We start from the raw sequence: 25,409 nt of genomic DNA on the forward strand, positions 1-25,409 counted from the left end.
ACCAGTCTGTTATAACTTAGTATTCTCCTTTTTTATGGAGGAGATGTCCAGTTACCAGGGCTCATCATAGGTTCTTTTCCAAGTTCTTTTTAGCAAGCTTTAGCAAGCAATAGCATCTCATGTTTTATCCTTGAGACACATTGCAGTGCACTGGCTGTTGTGTAACATTAATTACTTAACTATGTGACAATGTACGAGGTGATATACATTAGAATTATTGTGTGCGCATGTGCAGTCACAGGATGCAAATGAAATATGTAGTCACGCATATGTGTTAGGAGTCACACATGGGCATGCGCGTGCGTCAGCATGGCTGAGTTGTACTAATCATACACAGACGCACCTACACACATGTGGGACTTTTACTAAATAATCACACAAGCTTATCAAAGTGCTTCTCATCCTCCGCAACCCTTTTCACCCCTCATAGTGTGTGAGTTTGTCTGTGTGTGTGTGTGTGTGTGTGTGTGTGTGTGTGTGTGTGTGTGTGTGTGTGTGTGTGTGTGTGTGTGTGTGTGTGTGTGTGTGTGTGTGTGTGTGTGTGTGTGTGTGTGTGTGTGGCTGAAAATATCCAATGAGACAGTGCAGTCAGTCATCTTTTCCATCTGCTGGTGAAGGCATATAACCCATCTGGTCAACCATACAAATGAATCATCTCATTGGCTTCCAGACACAAACTTCATCTCAAACTGTATCTAACATCATGTCAACATCTACGGTTCAGAGAGATTTATTTGTTTTCGTTTTTTTTTCTTTGTTTGTTTTTTACACATGTTCCTGTGGCCTAATCCAGAGGCCAACAGCTGCTCTCAGTGATACATGTAAGACAATTTTTTCAGTTTAATTAATTGATGGATCAAAATGTTGTACACAGCATGTAAAAAAATTCCCTCTGTAAAGAACACCTATTCATTAAGTGCAAAAAATAATTTAATAAGAGGTTGGGGTGGCTGCAGACCTTGCTCAGTTTATGTTAGGTACAAACATGATTCCTCTGTATTGATTAGCGCAGGGGAGAATTATTATTATTATAATTATTATTATTATTATTGATTTGGAGACCCCAGGCAAAGACCAATGTGAGCCCTTCAACTATTTTGCTTTACGCAATCATAGCTACTGAACAAAAACTATTTGGAGGCAGCTCTTTTATGATTATACATTAAGAATTTTTCCTCTATGTACAATAATCAAACCTACATACACATGGCTCTTAGCTATTGCCTTATCTCATCTGCTGAAACTATTTAACTCATTAGTATTCAGTGACATTGGTCTTCAGAGATGGAAAATGGAGGAGGGGTGAAGATTTAAAGACAGGGTGAAGGGATGCTAAGTACTCACCCAGGTCACAGATCAAAAGCAGTAGGTCAGTAGAGTGGCTTGAGGGTCAAGGAGGTCTGGATGATAACATCAGTCTATGTTGGAACAATCTTGAGAAAGAAATTGGAAGAGAGAGACAGAGACAAAGAGAAAGGGGTAGGTAAATAACTTAGGAAGGAGAGGGATCACATCCAGTGGAAAATACTGTATCTCCATGAATAATTAGAAACATCTGAAATTTAAAACAATCTTGTTTATATGAGGAAAAGGTTACAACTGTATACTTACTGTGTTTAGTCTGATGTGATGTACAGTTTCTCTGGCTATCATGGCAGTTCAGATGTTCCCATCTAGCTAGAGTCCAAAATACAGCAACTTCACTGACTGAATGCATTGGCCAATTGTTATTTGCTCCCCGTTTTTCATTGTTATCTCGTATCTCAAATTTTCTCCTGGTCTGTCAATATATTTGGCTACAAAGTGGGGTCGTCACTAATGTTTGCAGTCTCACTCAGACTTGCTACTCTCACTGGCACTGCTCACTCTATGATGGTGGTGGTGCAATTGGCTGCTGCTGGATGCTGAGCTGGAGTGATCCGATGCTGAGCACGTTTTCCGGTTTTTGGTGGGATGCTGCTGTCTGTTGGTGTCCACCCACAATGTAGATGATTCACCACAACCAACATAAGTTGTAGTAGATGCAGTGGGTGCACTATAGGCTTAGGCAGCAGTAAGGCTGCTAACGTTAGCTAACTCCACTTCTTCAACTAACATTACACCTGTTATAATGTAAGCTACTTGTTGCTCCTCCGTTCTGGATTCTCTGGCTCTTTTATTTAAGACTTTTGTCAGTGTTGGCAAACTTTCGTTAAACTGAGCATCTTCCTTGTTCCTCTTTCTCTTCTGAAGTCCACTTTGAAAATGCTTCATGGTAACAAAGATAGTGTTCTCTCTGTCTCTGATGGTAACTCGAATTGCTGTGTCATTTGATTTGGCACCAATGCAGCATGCAAAGGTACAGAAAGGTCAAGTTGGAATAGTATATTAAATATGAAATGCGGGGGATAATAAATATTGGCAAATATAGATATTTCACTGAATAGATCCTTGTAGACAGATTTAATGTAGACAAATTTATTTTTATCTATTACAGATTATCATTCATTTGGAGTGAAAAGAAAGGAAAAACATTTTATAAATTTAAAAAAAAAAAAAAAAAGGAAACACAAATTCATGAGGCCACAAACTGAAACTTGAACCTGATGATGGCACAAGATGAAAAGTAAGATATTACAATTTATCTTGAGGGGGACATGTGTCTAATTTTAATTCGTCCAGTAGTTCTGGAGACATTTTACTCAAAGAAAACCTGCTCGTTGCGCTAGGGGGAAAAGCCATCACTGATGGTAGACTGACCAACTGACTGACAACAGAATGACATTGCCAGCAGTCCTTGTATCCATTGTGAAGTATTTCAGATAGTGGTTCAGTGTTAGATTCAAAGGTATAAAGGGCATTAGAGGCCACCAGCAAACACCACAATATTCCTGACACAATAAAAACTTTCTAAACTTTTAAAGAAAAAATAAAATGACTACTAATCTCCCATTATCCTGGTTCTCCAGTGAGTTAAGCTTCTAACAGCCGAGCTCAGCAACAGAGGCCACTGAAAAACTGAAAGTTTATCTGAGACACTCTTAGCTAAGACTGTATTGTCCGCAGTGGTGCATCACACAATGACCAAGGGCAACCAGGAAAAGTGAGAACAGGATGAACATTTCTGCATTGGCGTCACCTTGAGATCCAATTAGACAGAGAAAAATGGCCTTTCAAGAAAATCCCTTCAGATTCGATTAAAAACCACCTGCCTTGGAAGCACCCATCTCTATCCACTGACATGGTTCCAAAAGGCTTTCTTGTTTCTATGTGCTCTAAGTCTTCTCCATATGAATAATAAGATTATAGCATAAACTTAATTTGCCTTGCCTTTAAACATAAAGCTATTAGGCATTATGGTTAACAGTCTATTATTTGTCATGTCTTAGTCAGCAAAGAGGTTTATGTTTTTTGACAGTTTTTTGAAACATTTGTTTGATAAACATTTTAATATGGGAGTGATAAATGTGCCACAGAGCCGAACCAACCGGTTGCATCTGTGAATCTGGCATGAGGGCAATCAGAGGTTTATGATTTGGCTTCCATAACACTTTTTTCTCTCCAACACTCTCACTTTCTCTCCAACACATTCTTTCTCACCCTATGGATCCCTTTTGAGCCCTTTCTTTCTAACCTTCCACTTCCCTCTTTTTAATCTTGTTCTCTCTCCCTCCTTCTGAAGCATGATTCACCTACCAGCTGTATTTCTATATCCATCTGTCATTATTGCTTCTATGTCTTTGTCAAGCAGGAGCTGTTGAGGCCTCATTCAGTGCATAAAAATAGATATCACACATCATTGAACTTTTTAATGCTATCTTTGGATTTGCCATGTGATTTGTACTGTGAGGGCTAATATTGTTTACACAGTGAACACAAAAGAAAACTGAACACATCTTCTTGCAACGATGAAAAATCATAGCGAATCATAGCAAATCACTTGTTTGCATCCTCCTTTTTAATCCCGAATTAACCCTGTTCAATGATTGGCTTTACCTCCCATAGAGAAATGAACAGTAATCGAACTCAAGATACACTAATCACAGAGACAGCATCAGTAGGTGGTTGTCCGTGTGTGTGTGTGTGTGTGTGTGTGTGTGTGTGTGTGTGTGTGTGTGTGTGTGTGTGTGTGTGTGTGTGTGTGTGTGTGTGTGTGTGTGTGTGTGTGTGTGTGTGTGTGTGTGTGTGTGTGTGTGTGTGTGTGTGTGTGTGTGTGTGTGTTTGTGCACTTGGTCACCCTTGCCCTTGGTGACAGGATGTGAGCCATAGGGGAGAGGGGAGGAGTTCAAGGGAATGCTTATCGTGCTGAACCAGGAGACACACACAAACAAACAGAGATGCATGGACGCTGGTACATACCTACACAGACATGTATACACTCACACAAAAACATACATGGTAAATGTGAATGTATTTGCACACACAAATGAAAGGAAGCACACTGGTGCTGAAATTCAATTACCTGAATTAATTAATTAATTAGTTGCTCAACAGAAAATTTCAGCAGCAATTTTGATAATGGATGAACATTTGTAATTTATTTAGAAAAAATGACACACATTCTCTGGATCCTGCATGTCAATTTTGAAGATTTTCTGCTTTTCTTTGTTTTCAATTATTGTAAACTGAAAACAGTATCTTTGGGTTTTGGACTGTTGGTCGAACAAAATATGCAATTTGAAGACGTCATCTTTGGTTCAGAAAAAAGTGTTGAATAGAATATTTTTTACTATTTTACAACATCTTGTACATGTATAGATACACGTCAGTTCAGAAAAATCAGTGAAAGATCCATTTATAATTACATAAATCATCAGTTGAAGCCCTGTAGTTTATTTGATGGTGTTGATGATGTGAAGAGGATGAAGAAGACTCCGCTGACACTGTCTTGATTGCATATAAAGGTTTATTACAAAGAAGAACAGCGTCAGGTCAAGCATCTGCAGATCTGCTTGTGAGAGGGTGTGAAGCCGATGAACCACTCTGAAATTCAGCCTTGGTCACCGACTCTTAAATAGGACAGTTGTTTTCCTAAAAACTGTCATTCACATATGGTTTTAGCTACAAAGCATTACCTTCCTTTGGGAACTGCAAGACCCCTTCTGAGAACCTTTGACCTATGGCCTCTGAGCCATACCTCTATTTTCACACATGGTTTATATTCTACATATATGACCATACACCTCAGCCCTAACACACACTTCTTGTACAAAGACATAAATTCCTTCCCTCTGCTCCACTGTTCCTGATTTCCAGGGTTGTGGTGGAGGGTCTGAGGCCAATCCTCTGAGGCATCAAAGAGATCTCACACAGCTGATACCACATTAGCCTTGACTCTCCTAATCTTCCTCCTGCCCTCCATATGGCCCCAGCTCCTCCTCTCCTGTCATCTGCCCTCTTCATTATTTTACTCTCCTCTTTTCCATTATTTCTTCAATAGTCTATCCTCTCACCCGTGCCTGGCCTTTTTCCTCTTTTTCTGTCTACTCTCCTCAGCTGTCCTCTCCACGCTCTCCTCTCCTCTGCTCCTCCTCCTCTTCTTTCCCCCCTACTCGTCATCTTCCTTGAGTGATAGGAGTGAGACACAGACATGGCAAGGGGATAGGACACAGCAGAGAAGTCACTTCATCAACCACAGTCTGATAATTCATCAGCAGCTGTTTAGCGTGCTGCTACTTTATCTTCATTATCTTTTGCTGGTTTTGCTTCATTCAAAAGTCATTTCAAAAGTTGTTATTAAAAATCAAGCGTTTCTCTGTGTACCCCTGTCCTCTTCTCAGTTCTTCATTCAGAAGGAAAAAATGATCTCTCTCTCTCTGTTATTTTGTTATTATATCATCGACTTTCTATTGAATATTATGAAGTTTCAGGAAATTACAGGCTATGTTAGGACCTCTGCATAGAGGTTTAGGTGATGAAATCATTTTTACTGAGAAGACATTAAATAAGCCTCATTAAACAATGGATGTGAGATAACAGTTTTTCATCCAGAATAGCATGATTTCTCTTTGGAATGAAACAAAATTGCATAGCCATTTGAAATGACATCATTTTTGCGATGAATTTATTCTGCAGCTCATCAGATCTGAATGTGTTAAACACCGATAAGCCACAAAATTAAAACCAGTTACAGGTTTTAATACACAGCAAGGTCCAAAAGTGTAATTTTATATATATATATATATACACCATTCAGCAAAAAAATTAAAACCGGTAACCGGTTGTAATGTTGTGGCTTATCGGTGCAATGTTTACCACAGTGGTAATGGAGGATACAGTAGGTGCTAGAGAAATGTGGGATGAGTTGGTTCAAAGTTGTATCTTGTTGTTTTTTTTTTACAGATAATTACTGGAACGCTGCATCATTCACAACCCCATCATCCTACCTGCACTTTGCCACCTTCCAGGGTGAGACCAGTGCAGACATCTCTTTCTATTTCAAGACAAGTGCACCCTACGGTGTCTTTCTGGAAAACCTGGGCAACACTGACTTCATTCGCTTGGAGCTCAAATGTAAGATGCCTCTGAATGATTCTGAGTGTGTATGGGAATCATTTCTCTCTGTGTTTGTTCTTATTCTCTCACTCTGACTTTTTATCTAGCCTTATGTGAGGTTTAATCCAGCAGTCAGTCTGATAGTGCTGGGTGCAGTCTCTCACTACAAACACACACACACACACACACACCCACACACACACACACACACACACACACACACACACACACACACATACACTCAGAATCATATAGACACAGGCAGATGCAGACACACACATTAGCAACAGCCATTTGGCTTCCTAATTATGGCACACTACATTGTGTGATTGCAAGAGAGACCAATTGTTTATTTAAGGTAATTAGTGTGTGCAATAATTATGTCCATTATGAACCTCTCTTTAACCAAATCACCCATTTTCAGGGATGACAAAACACAAGCTCTCTCTCACAGACACAGACATAACACACAGTCTTTCACTCTTCCTCTATCTTTCTTTTTCTAAAAATCATTGATTGTATGTATTTCATTCAATTTATATATAAATATACTTTATGTGTTGCATTTAAAGAGTAAAACAAACAAACTTTCAGCATTAGTAAAACATGAAAGTTAAAAACATCTCAAATTTTCAGCTGAAATCTGTATTTTATTGACTTAGAGGATGGAAACACATACAATTAAACACTGTAAGACTATATAAAGTTTGCTTATTGATGTTCGCAATCTATAGCAACCTGAAACAACCTAAAAATGAGACAAGCAGCATAAGATGTGAAAATGTTGGTGTGGCCTACTTATTTTTTCACATCTTATCATTCATTCATTCAATAACTGATAACCTTCAGTTAATGATATAGCTTAACGTTATTAGCCTATTACCTGAATGGTTTGTACATTGCTCTGTGCAAAGAAAAAAAAGAAAGGGACAGAAAAATATTCAGTAATGAGGATGATATGAAACTGGTTATCTGAATCCAACCCAAGAGTATATACTGTATGTGGTTTCACCATACAATATCTATACTTAAAGGCTTTTTAAAAAAAAACTGTCAAATGTTAGAACGAAATGGAAGAGGTGACGACAGAGGAGAGGAGAACTAACGTTTAAACAGTGGGATGGCTTTGCACCACCCCATTTCAAATTCTCTAAGTCCTTTCTGAGACTTATGATTGACATGTCATACAACAGGTTTCTGTAACCATGTTCCAGCGGCTCAAAATAACATCCCAATGTTGGAGCTGCTCTGATCAAGAATGTCAAAATATCTGGCTTCAATTTAATTGCCAAGCTCCCTTGTGAAGGGGGTTCCTGGCACAGTATTTCTGTGCAATTATGACTAATTGTATTTCATTGGGATTCAAAGGGATCAGAACAATTGATGTCAAAGGTGCTAGCTGACCATTTCCTGCTGGTGTGAATCACTCGCCATTTTGCACCAAAATGCCAACCAGTGAATAGACACAAAGTTGACAGATGATATTTTAGTCAAAGTGCTATCTAAAGCCATTACACTGCATGACATTATGTCAGCTGGTATGTGGTCTAAAAGCTCCATAAACTTTTAACTTTATTTTATTTATTGATTTTTTTTATTGTTTTTAGTCTCTTAAAGCTAAACTAGGTTTTGCACAAAGTCAGATACACACCTATACATACACATACTTATTCCTGCAGAAAAAAACAATGTTGCAAACGTGCACAAAAACACTAACAGATAGATCAAATTAGTATCTAGTCTCTCACAGCTGCCAGAGGAGTTAGGAAGTCTGTGTGTGTGTATGTGTGTGTGTGTGTGTGTGTGTGTGTGTGTGTGTGTGTGTGTGTGTGTGTGTGTGTGTGTGTGTGTGTGTGTGTGTGTGTGTGTGTGTGTGTGTGTGTGTGTGTGTGTGTCTGTCATAATCTACTAAATGTCAGACTAAGACAAGTTAATTGGGGACAGTTTGTCCGATTGGGGACACAAGCCGTTTCTCCAATTGGGAAAAGATGATTTTGGGTCAGTGGTTAGGTTAGGGTTAGGTTAAGGGTTAGAGTTAGGATTATTTTAAGGTTAAGGTTAGAGTTAGGCAAGTAGGGGTTAGGGTTAGAATAAGTCTCCAGGGAATTCATGCCAGTCCATGTAATGTCCCCAAAAGTGATCAAGTTCAACGTTTGTGTGTGTGTGTGTCCGTCTCCCAAAGCTTTCAAATGCCCTCACATCGATTTCCTGTCTCCTCTCCCTTGCTGTCATCTTGCATTTTGCCCCACAGCACACATTTAGACACACAATCTCAAAACGACTCACATGCACTCACACACACTTACACACATAATCTCTGCCCTCTTGTTGGTGCAAAAAACTGTATCTGCTGCAATCCAGTCAGGGCATGAAATGACTAGCATTAAGCCAAAATAGTATAGCTGTGCCACTGCAGGAGCTCAAAGCACATAAACCAACAGTAAGATATACACATGCGACTGTACAAAACACACTTTTCCGTGACCTCAGCAGACTCAAAGTCATCAGGTGGCCACTATTCCCCTTGAATCTTAAAGGAAAGAAGTGGGAATAGACACATTTAAGAGGAACCATTAAAGATGTATTCAGAACAATGTTAACTGGACTAGAAACAGGATTTAGGATAGATAAAAAGGTCCCTAAATACAGAAAAGCTTGACTTCTGGAGTGTTCTTTGGCTCAGTGGAAAGTATGTATGTGACATGGTTTAAGTTTTTAAGTGGCTGCATGGTAGTCGTGCCCAAAGGTTAAAAATATTTTCAGTCTGGTATCCAGCTGAGAAGTTTATTTTCCTGCTGGAGACTTTGGCTTATAAAACTGTATTACTGCCCTTTTTAAATGAAAACCAGACAGACAGACACAAAAATTACATCTGAAGTTTAGAAGTAGTCTGTGCAGCTCTGGCTTTTTGAAGTTATCAGATGTCCTGCTACACACCTGTAACCACAAGGCAGGGACTCGTAGACAAAAAAAAAAAAAAAAAACTCCAAAATGAAAGGTCTTTACTAGAGAAATGGTTCAGGACACAAGCAGGTAATCATGAACAGGCAGACAAATCCAGAGGGCTAGGCTAAGGCAAGGTAAAAAAATCTAGAAAGAACTCACACAGAGAACACTAACACTTGGAAAAGGCTAGAACGCTTATCACAGAGAACAAAGACAAATTGGCAAAGAAGGAAGGGAGCAAAGAGACTAAATACATTAGGAGAGGGGAGACAATGAGACACAGGTGACAATCACAGTGGCAGGAAACACATGAGGGCAGGAAGTGAGGATCTTCAACAAGAGGAAGAAAGGTAAGTGCCACAAAATAAAACAGGAAATGCACACAACTGAATGGAACAAAGAAAAAATGACATAGGAAGCAGAGCTGGACATCTCTGGCTTGCATACATGCATCCATTTGAAGAGTCTTTTTATCATAAAGAGATGCTTGGCTTTTGAGAAGTTGCTTAAAATCTTGTTCTAGTCACAACAACAGCAGGTTTGCCTTGGCCCTCTGAATTTGGCTCACACTTAAATAGCGTTTCCCTACTTCAAGGGTCCTGACTGTTCCAGGTGTCCCCAGAGTGAAAAACACAGAGCAAAAGGGTAAAAAAGCAAATGAGACAAACAGCAAAGAATTAGAAAGTATAACAGAAAAGAAACCATAATGAAGAGATAATACACTGCCAGCCATCTGATAATACATGAACAAAATTTAACATCACATTAGACAAAAACACACACATACTGCATACCCAAACTAGCAGTGATCTTTCAAGCAAAGACATTGACAATCTCTTTCACTAGTTATCATTGTTTGATTGTGCTGTGCTGACAAATAATTTAGAACTTGGCTCTTTCTGCCTCCATATTAAAAGATTAATAGAAAAACAAATCACAAAAATAAAAAGCTCTACTGTGTTTTCTCCAGGCCAACATGCTAGTATAAGAATACACACACAAAATTACATTCACATGCACATTAACAATAATGAAATCCATCACAGCAATGCAAATAGATGAGGCAAGCTCTGTGCTGTGAAGGCACTTTAGTGTACATTCCTGCCTGTGGACTGAGTATGAAAAAAAAGTTGTAGGTCATCCATCTTGCAATTACTTGTACACAAAAACACGCACACATGTTACTCAGCGCTGCTATAGCAGCTTTTCCATAGCTTTGTTTCTACTGGGGTATTCTGATATACTGTATGTTAGGCTTTCTTTCAGCATTTAAAATATCTGATGTTGCTCCTTGCCCCACAGACCTGCTCTGCGAATACAGACATCATTAATTCAGTTCACTGAAGCCTGTCAGAGGGCTTACACAGTGTGTCTCTCTGTGCATTAATCTGTTTGTTTTTTTGTTGTGGGTAGTTGGATGTTCAAGAACTTTTTCATATTTATCTCATAGGTTAATGTTCTCAGCACACCCAGAAGAACTTTTGCTGAGATGATTTATTGTGTCTTTGCATCTCATCTAAGAGGAAATGATAATGTCTACAAAAAAGGAATCAAGGAAGAAAGTGAAGAGGGAAGGGAGGTAGGGTAAAATGACAGGCAGAAAGGGGATGGGTAAGTGTATGTAAGAAAGCAGTAAATGAAGGAACAAATGGAGAAATAAAAGTAGGAAGGAAGGAATACACAGGGAAGGGAGGTTGACTCAAGGGATGTTGGGGGTGGATAAAAGGCAGAAAGAAATGAAAGTACAAGCAAACAAAAGAACAAAGGATACAAAATGAGGTGAGAAGAAACAGAGGAACTGTGTGTACTGTTGAAGGGCTGCAAGAGGACAAAGAATGGAGGGATAGGTGGAGTGAAAAAAGATAATGATGAAAGCAATGGGAGAAAAAGAAAACAGCCAGGTATATTGATTGGGCAGTGGAAAGGAAAAAATGTAATTTTCCCATTGACAACTACATAAATTTATCCACTCTAATATTTGATCCTAGTGAAACCATAATGAAGCAGTAACCTATAGAGCTATGAAGCGGTTATTTATCATCTCTATGACTGCAGCACACTTGTGCCAATAACCACCATATGGCACCATTCAGAATATATAGCTTTTATACAGCGGTCTCACAGTAGTACCAAACGTTGAGAAAAGAGTCGAATTGGGTTTTAATTTGACAATTGAAAATCATCTTTTCAGCAACAAAAATAATTTTCTCATTGTTGCTTCATTCCCCTCATAGGTCAGAAACATTCAACTGACATTTTGCAGTTGCAAGCGTTCACTGAGGATCTTTCATCCATAAATGTAGTCAGAAACACTGAGATGTAAGTCTTATTAAAATTGTGAATCCAAATAAACAGCTTCTTGCAGTTAGAAAAGCTGAAAAACCTGCCACTCAGCTATAAAATGGATTAATTATTGATGTATTCATAGAAATTTTTATTTTATACGGTTATTAGTGTCTCAAAATAGAGTTTAAAGTATCTGGCATTGTGGAGATTCTTTACCTGTCTGTATCAAGTTGATATACAACAGAAAAGAACACACAACAGATAACACACCGACACATACACATACACAATCTTTGCCTCTTTTTTCAAAACCTTTTCTGTCATAACATCCACAAACACAATCTATAGATTGATCACTGTTCCCTATGGAAGCCTATACAGGACTATATTAAAATGATAATGTAAAGTTGAAAATGTAATTTCACAATAGCATGAATGTGTTATTTTAGCAATAATTAAAATGGAAATAAAATAATTAGATTTGCATTTTCATTTTCACATACTCGTATGGGCATTCTATGAAAATATTGAAATAAAAAAGGAAAAACGTTTTGACATTTAATTTTCAAAGTCGTACACTGCTGCACAGTGGAAAATACTCAAAATTATGATGCTATTGTGGAATTATATTTTCATTTTCAAGTTATCATTTAATATACCCTATAGGCTTCCACAGTTCCCTAAAGAGAGCTTAAAAGGCATCAGACACTGACCTTACCAATGCAGCTGCCAAAACATCTTGAATGGACAGGTGGTAGGCTCAAACACACACGCACACATAAACACACAAACACAGACAGACACACACACACACACACACACACACACACACACACACACACACAAACTGTATTTCAGAAATATCAATGAACATTTGACCTGTCATAATAATGAAAGGTATAACAGTGCCCCCTGTTGGTTTGTTGAAATATTAGGCTACTGAACTATGGAGTAGCAATAATCTTTATGGCTTTATGATATTTCAATATCCTTAATTCCTCACAACATTTCACAAACACACACACACACAAACACACACACACAAACACACACATACATTTACACACTCAAATCCAGAAAAACAAGGCCATCTTGCACTCTTTCATCTTTTGTCTGCCTTTCCTTCTCTTTCCTGTTTATTTACACTGTCATTTTTTTTCAAGTTATGTCTGTTTCCTCTCTCTCTCTTTGGCTTTTTTTCTCCAACAAAACTAGGAAGATGTATCAAAGTCCAAAAACAGCAAAAAACACATCGAAACTGCTGCGATACAACTTTATGTCATGCAAAGCCAAGTTACTGGCATGTATCAGCTGCCTGTGAGATTAGTCCTGTCCAATGCTGTGAGCAGTCGTATATGGCAAAGCTGAAATCTATACAAGCCAAATGAATGGCCTTAAAACAAATGAACCATTAGATTGGAAATTGAACGTATATTTACCTGCAGAGTGGACTGTGATAGAACAGGGAGTTCTGGGATTTGGAAAGTTGTTTGTTTCATGTGGTTTTATAAATTACTTCTGTGAGTAAGATTTCTTTCTCTTACACTCTGTCTGCAGCTTCTAAGGTGGTCTCCTTCTCCTTCGATGTTGGAAATGGACCTGTGGAGTTAACAGTGCATTCAGCCATGCCCCTCAATGATGACCAATGGCATCGCGTGATGGCCGAGCGAAATGTGAAAGAGGCAGTCCTTCAATTGGATCAGACCTATCGGGCATCTCGACTTGCTCCTGCGCAGGGGCATACACGGCTAGAGCTGTTCAGCCAGCTCTACGTGGGTAAGACACACAAACATACTCCCACACAATCCAAACAAATCTCTTATATAAAAATGATTCACATACACACATTTGATTAAAATTTGAACATTCAATATCTGCTTTGTGTAGGTGGGATGCTCACCATAATTACAAACTCTGATGTGTGGAAAACAAACGCCTGAGTACACATCATTCCATGTAATTGTAATTGGATTGAACTGTTGATTAAAAATACTTTCTCTGTACTGTCTGTGTTTGCAATAATGATGCCCTCAGATACAGACATCCACTGTGAGGACCTCTGATTGTATCTTAAGTTAAAGATGTACCGGCTTTAACTGGAAATCACTGTGTTCTGTATGATGTGCACACATGTGGGCACATACACGTCCTCAGAAACTAATCTATGTAAATGATCATAGTTCTAATAAAGTCAAAACTGAGCCTTTGTGCTGACTGTGAGGGCATGTGACTAAAACTAACTTAATTTGCTTACAGAGGTAATTTATTTGATACTTTAATACTTTGACTCTGCATTTATATTACTTTGGATTAAGAAACTGTTATTGCACAAAGAAGATATCAGTCCCCTGTCTTTATCACTCTCTCACATACACAACCTGTTTCAGCTATTATACAGAACAAGCCCTTTTTATCAAATCATTTATGCATACATTCTGTAAAATAAGTATGGTTTGCTTCTTATGGCTTCATCTACTTCTCCACACAATGCCTCTCAGGCTCATCAGGAGTTCAAGTAGCAGAAGATCTGGCCAGTTTTCTTCTTATGCTTTCAGTTCTCTCTAACATTCTACCTTTTGTGCTGAGCTGTCAGTACTCTATAAACCAAACTGTGGGGCTAATATAGTTTTAGGGATTTGCGGATAGAAGGAAAAGTGCTGAGGCGGATCACAGAGTTCCTACTATCTCATGGAAAAAGTTTTGCCCAAAAGAGATTGTTACAAATTCCAATCAGGCATCCCGATGTGATAGCCAGTTTTTAATATAATTCACCGTCTTATCACTTTCGCTGATTCGACTGCTGCTGAAACATCCTCACCTTATCATGTCCCAATTTGCCTCTCAGTGTATTTTTAGTTTCATTCAGTGCAAAAGAAAGGGGCAAGAACAGTTTGTCATTGTCCAACTTGCGGCTATGAAACCAGGAACATAATGGCTTCCAGATAGCACATCGGCCGTCCTCTCATTTGCATGTGTGCATTTTGGCTTTTCTGCCGAAGGAAAGCTGGAGAAGGGTCAAGCTTGTGCATGGCACAATTCTAGAAACAAAACAAATAGAGGAGGATATACAGATAGAGCAGGGAAAGAGTTGTATGTAACAACATCCACAGAGGGGACAGGAAATGGTTTAGATTTGGCCTCTGACATCCGGAAAAGATAGATATCTTTTTGTCTTTGATGGAGAGATTTGAAAAGGGTAGAGAGACACCTGCAGGCATCAAAATTTTATCTGAACTTGCCTGATTCTTCCTTGTAATTGAATGTTTTGCCACTCCATGAATTGTCTCTGATTAATATTGATGTGGCAGTTTGAAGGTAATGAAATAGAAAAAACAATGCAAGCCAGAAACCTAAAAACAATACAACTCTGAATTCTGCTGCAACCATCAATGTTTGTAATATTTAATGGAAAAGGTAAAAAATGAAAGTTAGTAGTCCTAGAAATTATCTGTTTGAATGATCTTACATAAGCACACAGTGGGGAACTACAACAAGGAGCTTTATTTTTCTCACCTTGGTCTCATATCTGGCTCTGTATCATCTCCTTCTCTCTTTCTCAATCAATATGCTCCCCATCAACCATTTGATTGCTTTAGTGTTTACTGCACAGTGGATCATTTGCTCTAATGGCCTTGAGAGTAAATGTTATACCATCAGCCTGGTGTCATTTACTTCACACTGTTAACTTTTAACTCTCCAATTCACTTCATACATGCACATAACTATAAATCTTGTCACATTTTATTAATTTAATGTCACCATCTGTTGTTTTGATTTCCCTCTTGATTAATGCCATCACACTTTTTTATGATTTTTGCATGTTTTTGCTCAATTCTCTCATGGTCTGACTGTTTTGTTTTTCTTTTCTACTTTGGTCTTGGTCTTCTACTTTGGTCTTTCCCTGCCTCTGTCATTGTGGATCGACATCTTGCTTTTTGCTACTCACTGCATGTGTGCAACCCCTGTCACAGGGAAACCGGCCTCGCTGACCTGCCAAGACAGTAGGTAACATTTAATGAGTACAATGAAATGCTTCAGTAACATAATTGCAAACATAAGTTTTTACAGTACACACCAAAATAAATGTAAGAAGAAAACACCTCACCTACAGTTCAGACAGAGTATGTTTTGTTGCATCTAACTGAGCTGTAGCTCCAAACTAGTGGTGATTTAAATTTAGCCAGAATTAATCTTCTGAAATATAACTGCTTATGCTCTTGTGCTGCTACTTTTTTGATTTATATTATATATTAACACAAAGGTGTCAGGAAGTACTGTAGATGCAGGCTGAATTCAATACACAAGTACATTTTCTGTGCAGGGCTCCATCAGAAGTAATCCCATTATGGACCTTTAGGACAGATAATTGGGGGGAAAAAAAGGTAAACCAACAGACATAAAGCACTGGGCTGGTAAAATGGGATTTCTATGATAATATCTCCCCCCCTGGAAATGTCTATGGGTTAGGAAGTCTGTTGAAATGAAATTTGGACCATGTTAATCAAAATACTCATCTAAAAGCAATACAATTGGCATCCTAAAGTGTATCCCCACGGTGGGTAAACACTGTAGAGAGGATTTCCTCAGTGTTGAACCGTAAACAGAAAGAAACAGGACATACCAGCATTATATTAACCTACTTATACAATGGTAATGGAAGAACAAGAAGAACATCAGTGCAGCAAATGTTCAGCCTGTTTTTATAAATGGGGAATTTATCTGCTTATCTGGATCAGGCTTTCAAAAGAGCAGTCCACATACATACTGTACATGCAAACCTTATGTGTATTCCCTGAAGTGTATATAGTGCATACTGCATGTTTATTCATTAGTTCATCATTACTCATTAATGTAGAAGCCACACCAACACATCCACACACACATTGAAGGTCAAAAGGTCAAATTTTATGATTTCTCTTTTAATTAGAAATTTGAGTGTTGCTAATTGTGTGTACATGTGTGTGCTTGTGTCCACTGTATATATCCTAATGAATATAAATGTATCATCATAAGCACATGATTATAGAGTAACATACCCTTGAGCCACACACATCAAACCTCTAAATAAATACGTGCATATATGTGCATTTGTGTGTGTGTCTGAATTTCTGCATCAATGTCAGTATTTCCATGCAGTCATGTATGTCTTGTGTGTCTATAACTGTATATTCTAGAGACTGATGAATGCTGGATTTTTAAGGTTGATATTAACATTAATGTTAAGAAAAAAAAATCAGTTAATGACATATCAGCCAACAAACACAATAAAAATGAACATTTTTGGCAAGGATCCCTCAAGTTTGGTTCCAACAAAGGGTATTTTAAGGTCAAAGATGACATTAACTATGTTTATAAAATAAAAAGTACACTGCAGTAAACTTCTCTGACAACTAAATTATTTAAAGTAATGACAATTAGATAACCACAAAATAAACTAGAATGGCACTAAGTAGAAAGTGTATCTCCACCAAGGCCAAATATTGAGGAAAATGTCAAAAAATGTCCTATCTTGCAATGTTAAGGAAAGTGATAAAAATTGCTGCATCCACCCCTTTAACCGGACCCGCACTAAAATTTAATGTCTTCTTCCCTCCACTTAGTTTGGTGCAAATCAGTTTAGTACTTTTTCTGTAATCCTGCAGACAAACAAACTAACAAACCAACAAATAGACACAGATGAAAACATAACCTCCTTGGAGGAGGTAAATATGTTTACTTGAATTACGAAATGATCAAAAATAATCATCACACAACAACAAAAAACATCAACAAAATACTAATTGCTGCAATTTATTGCACAGCATTTTTAATTTTGATCTGCCACTAAAATGAATTTATCTATGATAAGCCTTTATTGACTTCACTTCAGTGTCAGTCAGGCTCTGTTACACACCCTGTGTGTGTGTGTGTATGTGTGTGTGTGTGTGTGTGTGTGTGTGTGTGTGTGTGTGTGTGTGTGTGTGTGTGTGTGTGTGTGTGTGTGTGTGTATACATGCATGTGTGTGTACATGTTTTTATTACCTCTTTGGGACCTTTTCCAGTATAAACACCAACCTTATCATAGCCAGTAGTCCTGCACCAAAGCCCGGTGCTATGGAGGCCAAACGTCATTTCTGAGGTACTGGTTAAGGCCAGGGGTAAGGTTGGAATTGAGGATAGGTCAAGGTTAGGGTTAGACATGACTTGGTTATCGTTAGGTTGAAGTTTAGGTTTTTGGTTACGCTGACCACAATGAATGGAAGTCAGTGTAATGGCCTAACAAGATAGTTGATGATTAATTTCATTATCTCAAAATGAGTGGATTTGAGTGTGTATATGTGTGTGTGTGTGTGTGTGTGTGTGTGTGTGTGTGTGTGTGTGTGTGTGTGTGTGTGTGTGTGTGTGTGTGTGTGTGTGTGTGCATGTGTGTGTGTGTGTGTGTGTGTGTGTGTGTGTGTGTGTGTGTGTGTGTGTGTGTGTGTGTGTGTGTGTGTGTGTTCATTTGTGTGCGTGTCTGCCCTGGTCTCCACAGGCCTCAGAGCCTGCTGTCTGTTTAATCAGAGACTGATTTAGACCTGGGTAAACAGGTGGCAGAAACCTCCAGCCAATCAGTGATACAACATAGATTAATTAGCAGGTCTACAAAAAGTCAAATCCTTTGTGGTTCTAGGAAGTGGAGAAAGCGAGTGAAAGCCCTGCTGCATCCTGATATGTGAATAATGTATTGGCTTTAGAGAATGGACATGTTTTAGTAATCGTATTGAGTGTATGTTCTACCTGTATGGCAAAGCTAGCAGATGTGTGTGTGAGAATGTTGCTGAGGGAGGAAACTAAGTGAGAGTGTACTGTATGTTCAATTCTCCTTAACATTTCTTCTTGAGGGGTTTATTCTCAGTAATCCAAAAGATGCAATTTAGAGGTTTTAATAACTAAAATCCCCTCGGCTCTTGTTAATGATAGTGTGCATGAGTGTGCATACATACTTTTGTGTTTATCCAGGCAGTGTAACCATCTTTTGTGGGTGTGCTTGTGTACATTTTAATCTTTACCTGTGGGTGTATGTTTATGAGTGTGTTTATTGCTATAGACATTTAGGTGCACATGAATCTATTTAATACCCCTACTGTGTCCAAGTTAATGGATAGTTAGACTGTAATGGTGCAAGGCCAGAGAGATGATGGAAGCACTTTAAAGGAATCGCTATCGACACCCCAACGCTAAGCATTAATGCTTATATTGACTCATTCAAATCACGTACACTGCGTGTGGTCTGTTTTAAATGTTGGTGTTTGTCTGTAGTATGTAGTTTTGGTGCATTCATGCATCCATTTGCTTGTGTATGCTTGTGAGATGTTCATTAAGACACAGTGTTCATTAGGCTGTTCTAATTAGTGAAGAAATCAAATGAGTTGAAGGTTGTTTCAAGAACGGCGTCATAGTCGGAACAATTAACGTGACATCAGTGGTTTCCTCCAGGCGTTGGGATATTAACGTTTTCAAAAGAGATTAAAAAAGAGCCTCTTGCATTCTAAATGACTTCTGTGACCCTGACTTCCATTTGTCCTCCCCTCCTTCTCTTTATTTGTTTTCTTTCCTTTTTCACTTATTTTCCCAATGCTGCACATCCTTGCTACACTGATGCCACCTCCCGTCCTCTTCTGTGTATTCCCTCCTTCCCCTCCCCTGCTCCTCAGGTGCTGCAGGGGGACAGAGGGGGTTCCTGGGCTGTATCCGAGCCCTACGGATGAATGGCATCACCCTAGACCTGGAAGAGAGGGCCATGGTTACGCCTGGGGTCAAGCCCGGTTGCCAAGGCCACTGCACCAGTTTTGGGATGTATTGCCGGAATGGAGGGAAATGTGTGGAGAGGTACAACGGCTACTTGTGTGACTGCACAGCCACTGCCTATGATGGCCCATTCTGCACCAGAGGTAAGAGGCAGATTATGTCAGTCTCTAATTGAATAGGTAGATCATTGGACCATAAATGCCACTGATGGTGCATCACACTGCTCTTCATCTTTAAAACTTCAGCTGCAAGACAAATCGATCTCCCCTGTTGTGGGCTTTCAGGGTTTTTTTAATGTCAGATTTTGTTTTCCTTTCACTAGCACTGCAGGATTTTTTACAGTTCCCTAAGGTATCTAATAGCAGCAGATAAGTGAATATTTGACTTTTTTTTCTTTTATTCCCTTTCTCAAGGCTAGCAAACTACCTCTCTGCTCCCGAATTTTAAGATGACACTGATACCTAATCTCTCAGCTAACACCTTTCAAAAAACTTTTACGGGCATCTTTGTGAAAGCATGTCACCTTAGTTAACAATGCCAGAGTCAGATATCACTAGGGTTACTTCTGGAGTAATTATATTTCAATGAGCTTCATTGTCCGACAACCCACTGTAATTTTGCTGCACTCTGTTGTTGTCCTCCCTTCCTAGTCAGTTTAGAACTGACAGTGTTTAAAGTGTTTGGGCTTATGATAAAAGGCATCGACTGAGACTGATATTGTGCTTACCCATCAATTCTCCCTGACTTTAGAGTGCACTCACTGAATGCTAATACTGTGCAGATGCAGAGCTGAGAGATCAAACAAAAAAATAAAATGCAAGTCACTTCACTAAGTCAAGGGTAGCTTCAGATTTTTGAAATTTAGAGATGAGAAATGTCACACTGCAACTCTGCTTTTGCACTGTTGCATATTGCTAAAACATCATGTTTGTTTCATAGGGATTCATTAGATTCACTATTAAAGTTCTACTTCCCAAAACAAGTTTTCATAAAATGCTCGGGGGAAAAGAGCAGCAGTGCCGTCAAAGGCTTTCAGCTAGCTCCCAGTCAGAGAGTTGATCCCCTACAAGTGAATTAATTTGTTTCATAAAGCCGAATAGTGTTTTTTCCCTGTGCTCTTGGCAGGGGGTTGACAAGATGACAGAAAAGCAGAGCTTGTGTGTGTGTGTGTGTGTGTGTGTGTGTGTGTGTGTGTGTGTGTGTGTGTGTGTGTGTGTGTGTGTGTGTGTGTGTGTGTGTGTGTGTGTGTGTGTGTGTGTGTGTGTGTGTGTATATGTTTGTGTTGGGGGGTGTAAGAGGGTAACAGTGTGTGGTGATAGGCTTGTATAAGACATGAAAAGACCTCCTCTGAATTCTGTCATAACCTATCAGATATTTCATTTCAGCATTTAGAGAATACAGAGTACTCTCTATGTGATTGTGTGTGTGTTTGTGTGTATGTCTCACTGTGTGTATGTAAGAAAGAAATAGAGGCAAACAAGGGGAAGGAGTATCTGTCGTGTCTGTTATCTTGTGCATGTTATGTGACTCTATTCTTCCTCTTCCGTCTCTTCTTTTCTTCCTTTTCACTCATCTCTGCTTCCAGTTCTCATCTCCTTTGCTCTCCTTTCTCTCCTCCTTGTGTTCTTGTTTACCTCAATCTTCATACATGTCCCTTCTTTTTTCTTCTCTTCCCTCATGTCCTTACTATCTCCTCTCCCTTTTATCTATATTTCACGCCTTCCTCTTCTTGTTTTTCTTTTTACTACTCTGCGACCTTTCTAAAATCCCTTCTTTATTTGTCTTCTCCATTTTCATTTTTCTCTTCTCCTCTTCTTCCACTTTTCCTCACCCCCTTTACTTATACCTCCCCTCTATTTCCCCTCCTCTATCTCTGAATCTATTCTTCTTTCTCTTCTCTTTTTTCCAATATCCTTTTTAGTCATTTTACTCTCTCCCCTTCCTCTTTTCTCTTTTCTCATAGACTTTAATGGTGCAAGGCCAGAATGTCTTTTTGCTCTTCCACGTCTAAATTTTAACTTCTTCCTTACGTCTTCCTTCTCCTTTTCTCTCTCCTTTCCCAGTTTCCAATCTGTTTTCAGCTTTTTTTCTCTCCTCTTCCAAATCTCCCTTCTCTCCCTGTAATCCCCCCCTCTCTCCCCCGTATTCCCAGCGAGTGAAAAATGCATGAAGCCAGCCATAATTTCATAGTGCATTTCCATTGTATCCATATTTACACACTGCTCATGGGACCTCACAATATTATTATTATACATTCTCATGCTGGTTTTCTGCCCGTGAGGGTCACATGGAGTCAATGTGCACTTGTACATACATATACATGGACACACACACACACAAACTCACAAAAACGCACACATACATGTTACCTGTACAGGTTTGCATGCTTGCATAAATTCCCTTTCCAAAACTTCTTTACACACTGACATGAAATAAACACAAACATAAAGAACCCCTGCCATGGAGCGGAGTTTTCTCATTCCCTCTTGTGTTTCGAGGCAATTGTGTGTATTTTTGCTGAGACTGTGAGCAGCTAGTCAGTCTCTTCTTTTTTTCTGAGTAGTACAGAGAAGGCTGAGACAAGTTACATATAGGCCCCATATAATCTACATATTGTATGAATTAAGATAAACTTAAAATGCTTTTTAATTTAAGAGGAATGCAAGATTGAGGCCTGTTGTAAAAACGCTTCAAGTTCAAACTTTGTCTCAGTATAATGTAAGTGTTTACTGGAGATTTACCCGCCACTGAATTAATAGGTTGCATCACATGGGTTCACCATAGGTTCATCAATAGGTTTTACAAAGGAGTGACAGTTAAGTTTGATATATCATTTGCCTGCCTAAAGAAATTTTTTGGAAGCTAGCTAACTGAAACAACTGACAAAGCTAACATTAGCTTTTTTTTTTTTTTTACAGCTTGTTTTTCGTGCGCTTTTCATTGAAAGTCTATGTATGTCTGTAAATCACTGAAATTAATTAATTCACAGTTTTAATAATTTACTTCAAATGGTTTACAGACAAAAATGGGATACTGTGTGAAAGCTCCCTAACAGCACTTTCAACTGATTTTCTCACCCTATCTATACATGATATATAAATAATGTATAAATAAAATATTACTATTATTAAAACATGCTCAGTGGAAGTAGACATGTATGTAGCTGTTAGGTAAGAAGCTAGCTTTATTTTGTTTAATGTCCCTTGTCCATGATAAGCTGTATTGAAGCCTATTACAATTTGTCGATTGTACTTTTATTGCAGTTTGTTTATTAGTATACTGTTTTGTATCTGATTTAAGAAAATTCAATCAAGTATGTTGTTCTGACAGAGATACTGCGCTTTGTCGAATTTAAGTCTGATTCAGTTAATACTCAGAAGCATTAATCTCGACAGACACCGAACAGTCAAGCTACATCAGAAAACGAAGTAAGAACCCAGCTATTTGAAAACTTCAGAAGTTCTCTGCCTGGTTAACACAGAACAATTGGTAAAATGGGTCTCTCTAGACTTCCAAAGCCTGAAAGTACATCAGTAGACAACAGAATGGATGATAAAATTGTGGTGTAGCTGAATGGAGGCGAGGATTTGCCTGTACACCAATAACAGTCAGAGAACTTGCCCATTTTCAGGTAATAAGCCTTCTATTAAATTTAAGTAATGTAGCTTGAAGTATTTATTGTACTGTGTCCAGCAGGAGACGATTGTTGAAGTGAACCTCAAGTCTCTTGGAATGGCTGTAATAGGCCATTAGGTCTGTTAATGCACTGGTAAACAATGTATTGTTTGGTTTCAGATGCTAGAGAGCAGAAATTTAACATCCACTTTACTACACCTCCTGAACACAGCCGTATTTATTTGTTTGTTATTTCTCTCTGGCATTATAATATGTCTATCCTGTTGTGTCTTGGCATATGTAAATTTTTGACCACTTCCCTGTGACTTCTTTTTGATGGAAAATGTCATTCTTTCTTTCTTTCTTGCTTGCTTTGTTGCTTGCTTGCTTGCTTTTTAGGCTTAGATGCACCTCTTGTGATTTGCAAAATCTTAACAAATATAATAATTTTGCTGTTTGGGGTGTAACCACATTGACAAGCAGCATTATTGCATTTGTGTGTGTTCACGACCTTGAATTATGTGTTTTTGAATTTTTTCTTATTTTCTTCTCTTGTCTCACCCAGATGTAGGGGGTTTCTTTGAGGCAGGAACGCTGATCAAGTACAACTTCATGCCTGAAGCAGTTGCAGGAGCCAGTAGGGACACAAAGATGCTGACACACCAGCTGACACCACATGAAGTGAATCTGACAAAAGAGGAAGTAGCTTTTAGTTTCAGCACATCCAATGCTCCAGCTATTCTGATGTATGTCAGCTCCAAGACGCAAGACTATCTGGCTGTGGTGTTAAGGCAGAATGGTAAGATCCACAAACACATGCAGTTTGTGGTTGATCAGTATTGAGAAGTCTGCTTAGAGTATTGTTTGTCAGTCCTGCAAAGTACATTTTTAAAGGCTATCCTTGCAGCACAGTTTGGAAAGTTGTATAATCTCCAAAAATCATCCCCAGTTAGCAGCCTCCCACTGAGCAGCTGACAGGCAGCAAAGTACCTTGATAAAATAGAGGTAATAAAAATTTGACAGTGCCATCTAGCGTTTCAGCAATTGATGTGCACAATCACCAAAATAAAACCACACAATACTCACATTGCTCAGGGGTGCTACTACAAATTCTTGGCACTAGTTCACGCAGCACGCTGAGACAGTAAATAAGCTGCCAAGCTGTGGGCCCTCTGAATCATTCAGGGTTTCCCCCAGTATTCCTCACTCCTTCTTGTACCATCACTTCAAAAAGAAAACTATATTTTAGTCTTAAGTGTTTAGTTCAATCAAAATGCTTTTGGAAGAAAACAATTATGATTATATTCAACAAAATGAATTTTAAAAATGTCTTATGTGTCATCAAGTATTAACAAAATAACTAGCTATGGACTTGTCAGCAATGATGTTTTTACAGCCAGTGCTTGAGAAATATTGTGAAAATTAATTTTATTGATTCAGGTATTTATTGATGAGAGCTCATGCTTGAATCATTTTAGAGAAGTGGAAAAGGCATTGTTGGCAGAGATTTGAGGTCTCATACAACCACACCAAACCATTTCCTGTGTCTTCAGGTTCCATGCAGGTGCGATATAACCTGGGAGGTCTGAAGGAGCCATTCGCTATTGATGTGGACCAGCGTAACCTGGCCAATGGACAGCCTCATAGCATTCACATGTCCCGTGTCAACAGAAGCATCACCATCCAGGTACAGACCATACATACGCACATCTGAGCCTTCTGCAACACATATTTTAGACTTGAAGTTAATGCTCAGAATGCCAAAGATTTAGGTGTCAATTTCAAGATACTATTTACAACCATGGAGTGCAGGGGAATGCTGTCCAACTGTATGCATACAACCTTTTTTCCACTTCCAGTAGACAGCCTAAGGAAAGCAACAGAGAGAATGCTTCAATCTGTGATCGTATGAGTTCATGTTGTCTTGAGTGCATGTATTTAAGTGTGTGCGTGTGTGTGACACAGAGCGAGGGTTCATGCTTGTGTATATATATGCCTGTGCATGACAATATGTCTATGTATATATATTGGTATGTATCTGTGTGTGTTGTTTTTGTGCTCTTGATTTTTGTGCAGCTAAACAGCGGAGTGCAGATCAATACAGCCAAGCCTCAGTCAGTAGCTGTCAAGGATGGAGTGAAAATTGAGCTAAACTATTATTTACCAAATCTGGTCTAAAATACCCAGATTTGGCTAAATGTTGCGATTTAAGGAGGACTCTAAATGGATGGTAGCTGCCTATAACACCTAGTTATGGGTTGCATCCAGATCAGAATAAATTTGTATTTGCAGGGGCAGTTTATAGTTTTCCAAGTAATGGA

The 25,409-nt window shown here is 38.7% G+C and overlaps 1 protein-coding gene across 1 annotated transcript in view; it reads left to right on the top strand.

Annotated features, from left to right (window-relative positions):
- Positions 1-25,409, top strand: part of cntnap2a (contactin associated protein 2a) — a 324,180-nt gene that overhangs the window by 274,310 nt on the left and 24,461 nt on the right. Inside the window, exons 18-22 of the mRNA XM_040127346.1 lie at positions 6,322-6,492; positions 13,264-13,482; positions 19,380-19,616; positions 23,654-23,887; positions 24,642-24,775. Coding sequence (XP_039983280.1) covers positions 6,322-6,492; positions 13,264-13,482; positions 19,380-19,616; positions 23,654-23,887; positions 24,642-24,775 — 995 coding nt within the window. The remainder of the gene's footprint in view (positions 1-6,321; positions 6,493-13,263; positions 13,483-19,379; positions 19,617-23,653; positions 23,888-24,641; positions 24,776-25,409) is intronic.

This window comes from Xiphias gladius, chromosome 5, assembly GCF_016859285.1.
Source record: "Xiphias gladius isolate SHS-SW01 ecotype Sanya breed wild chromosome 5, ASM1685928v1, whole genome shotgun sequence".
NCBI classification, from domain to species: Eukaryota; Metazoa; Chordata; class Actinopteri; order Istiophoriformes; family Xiphiidae; genus Xiphias; species Xiphias gladius.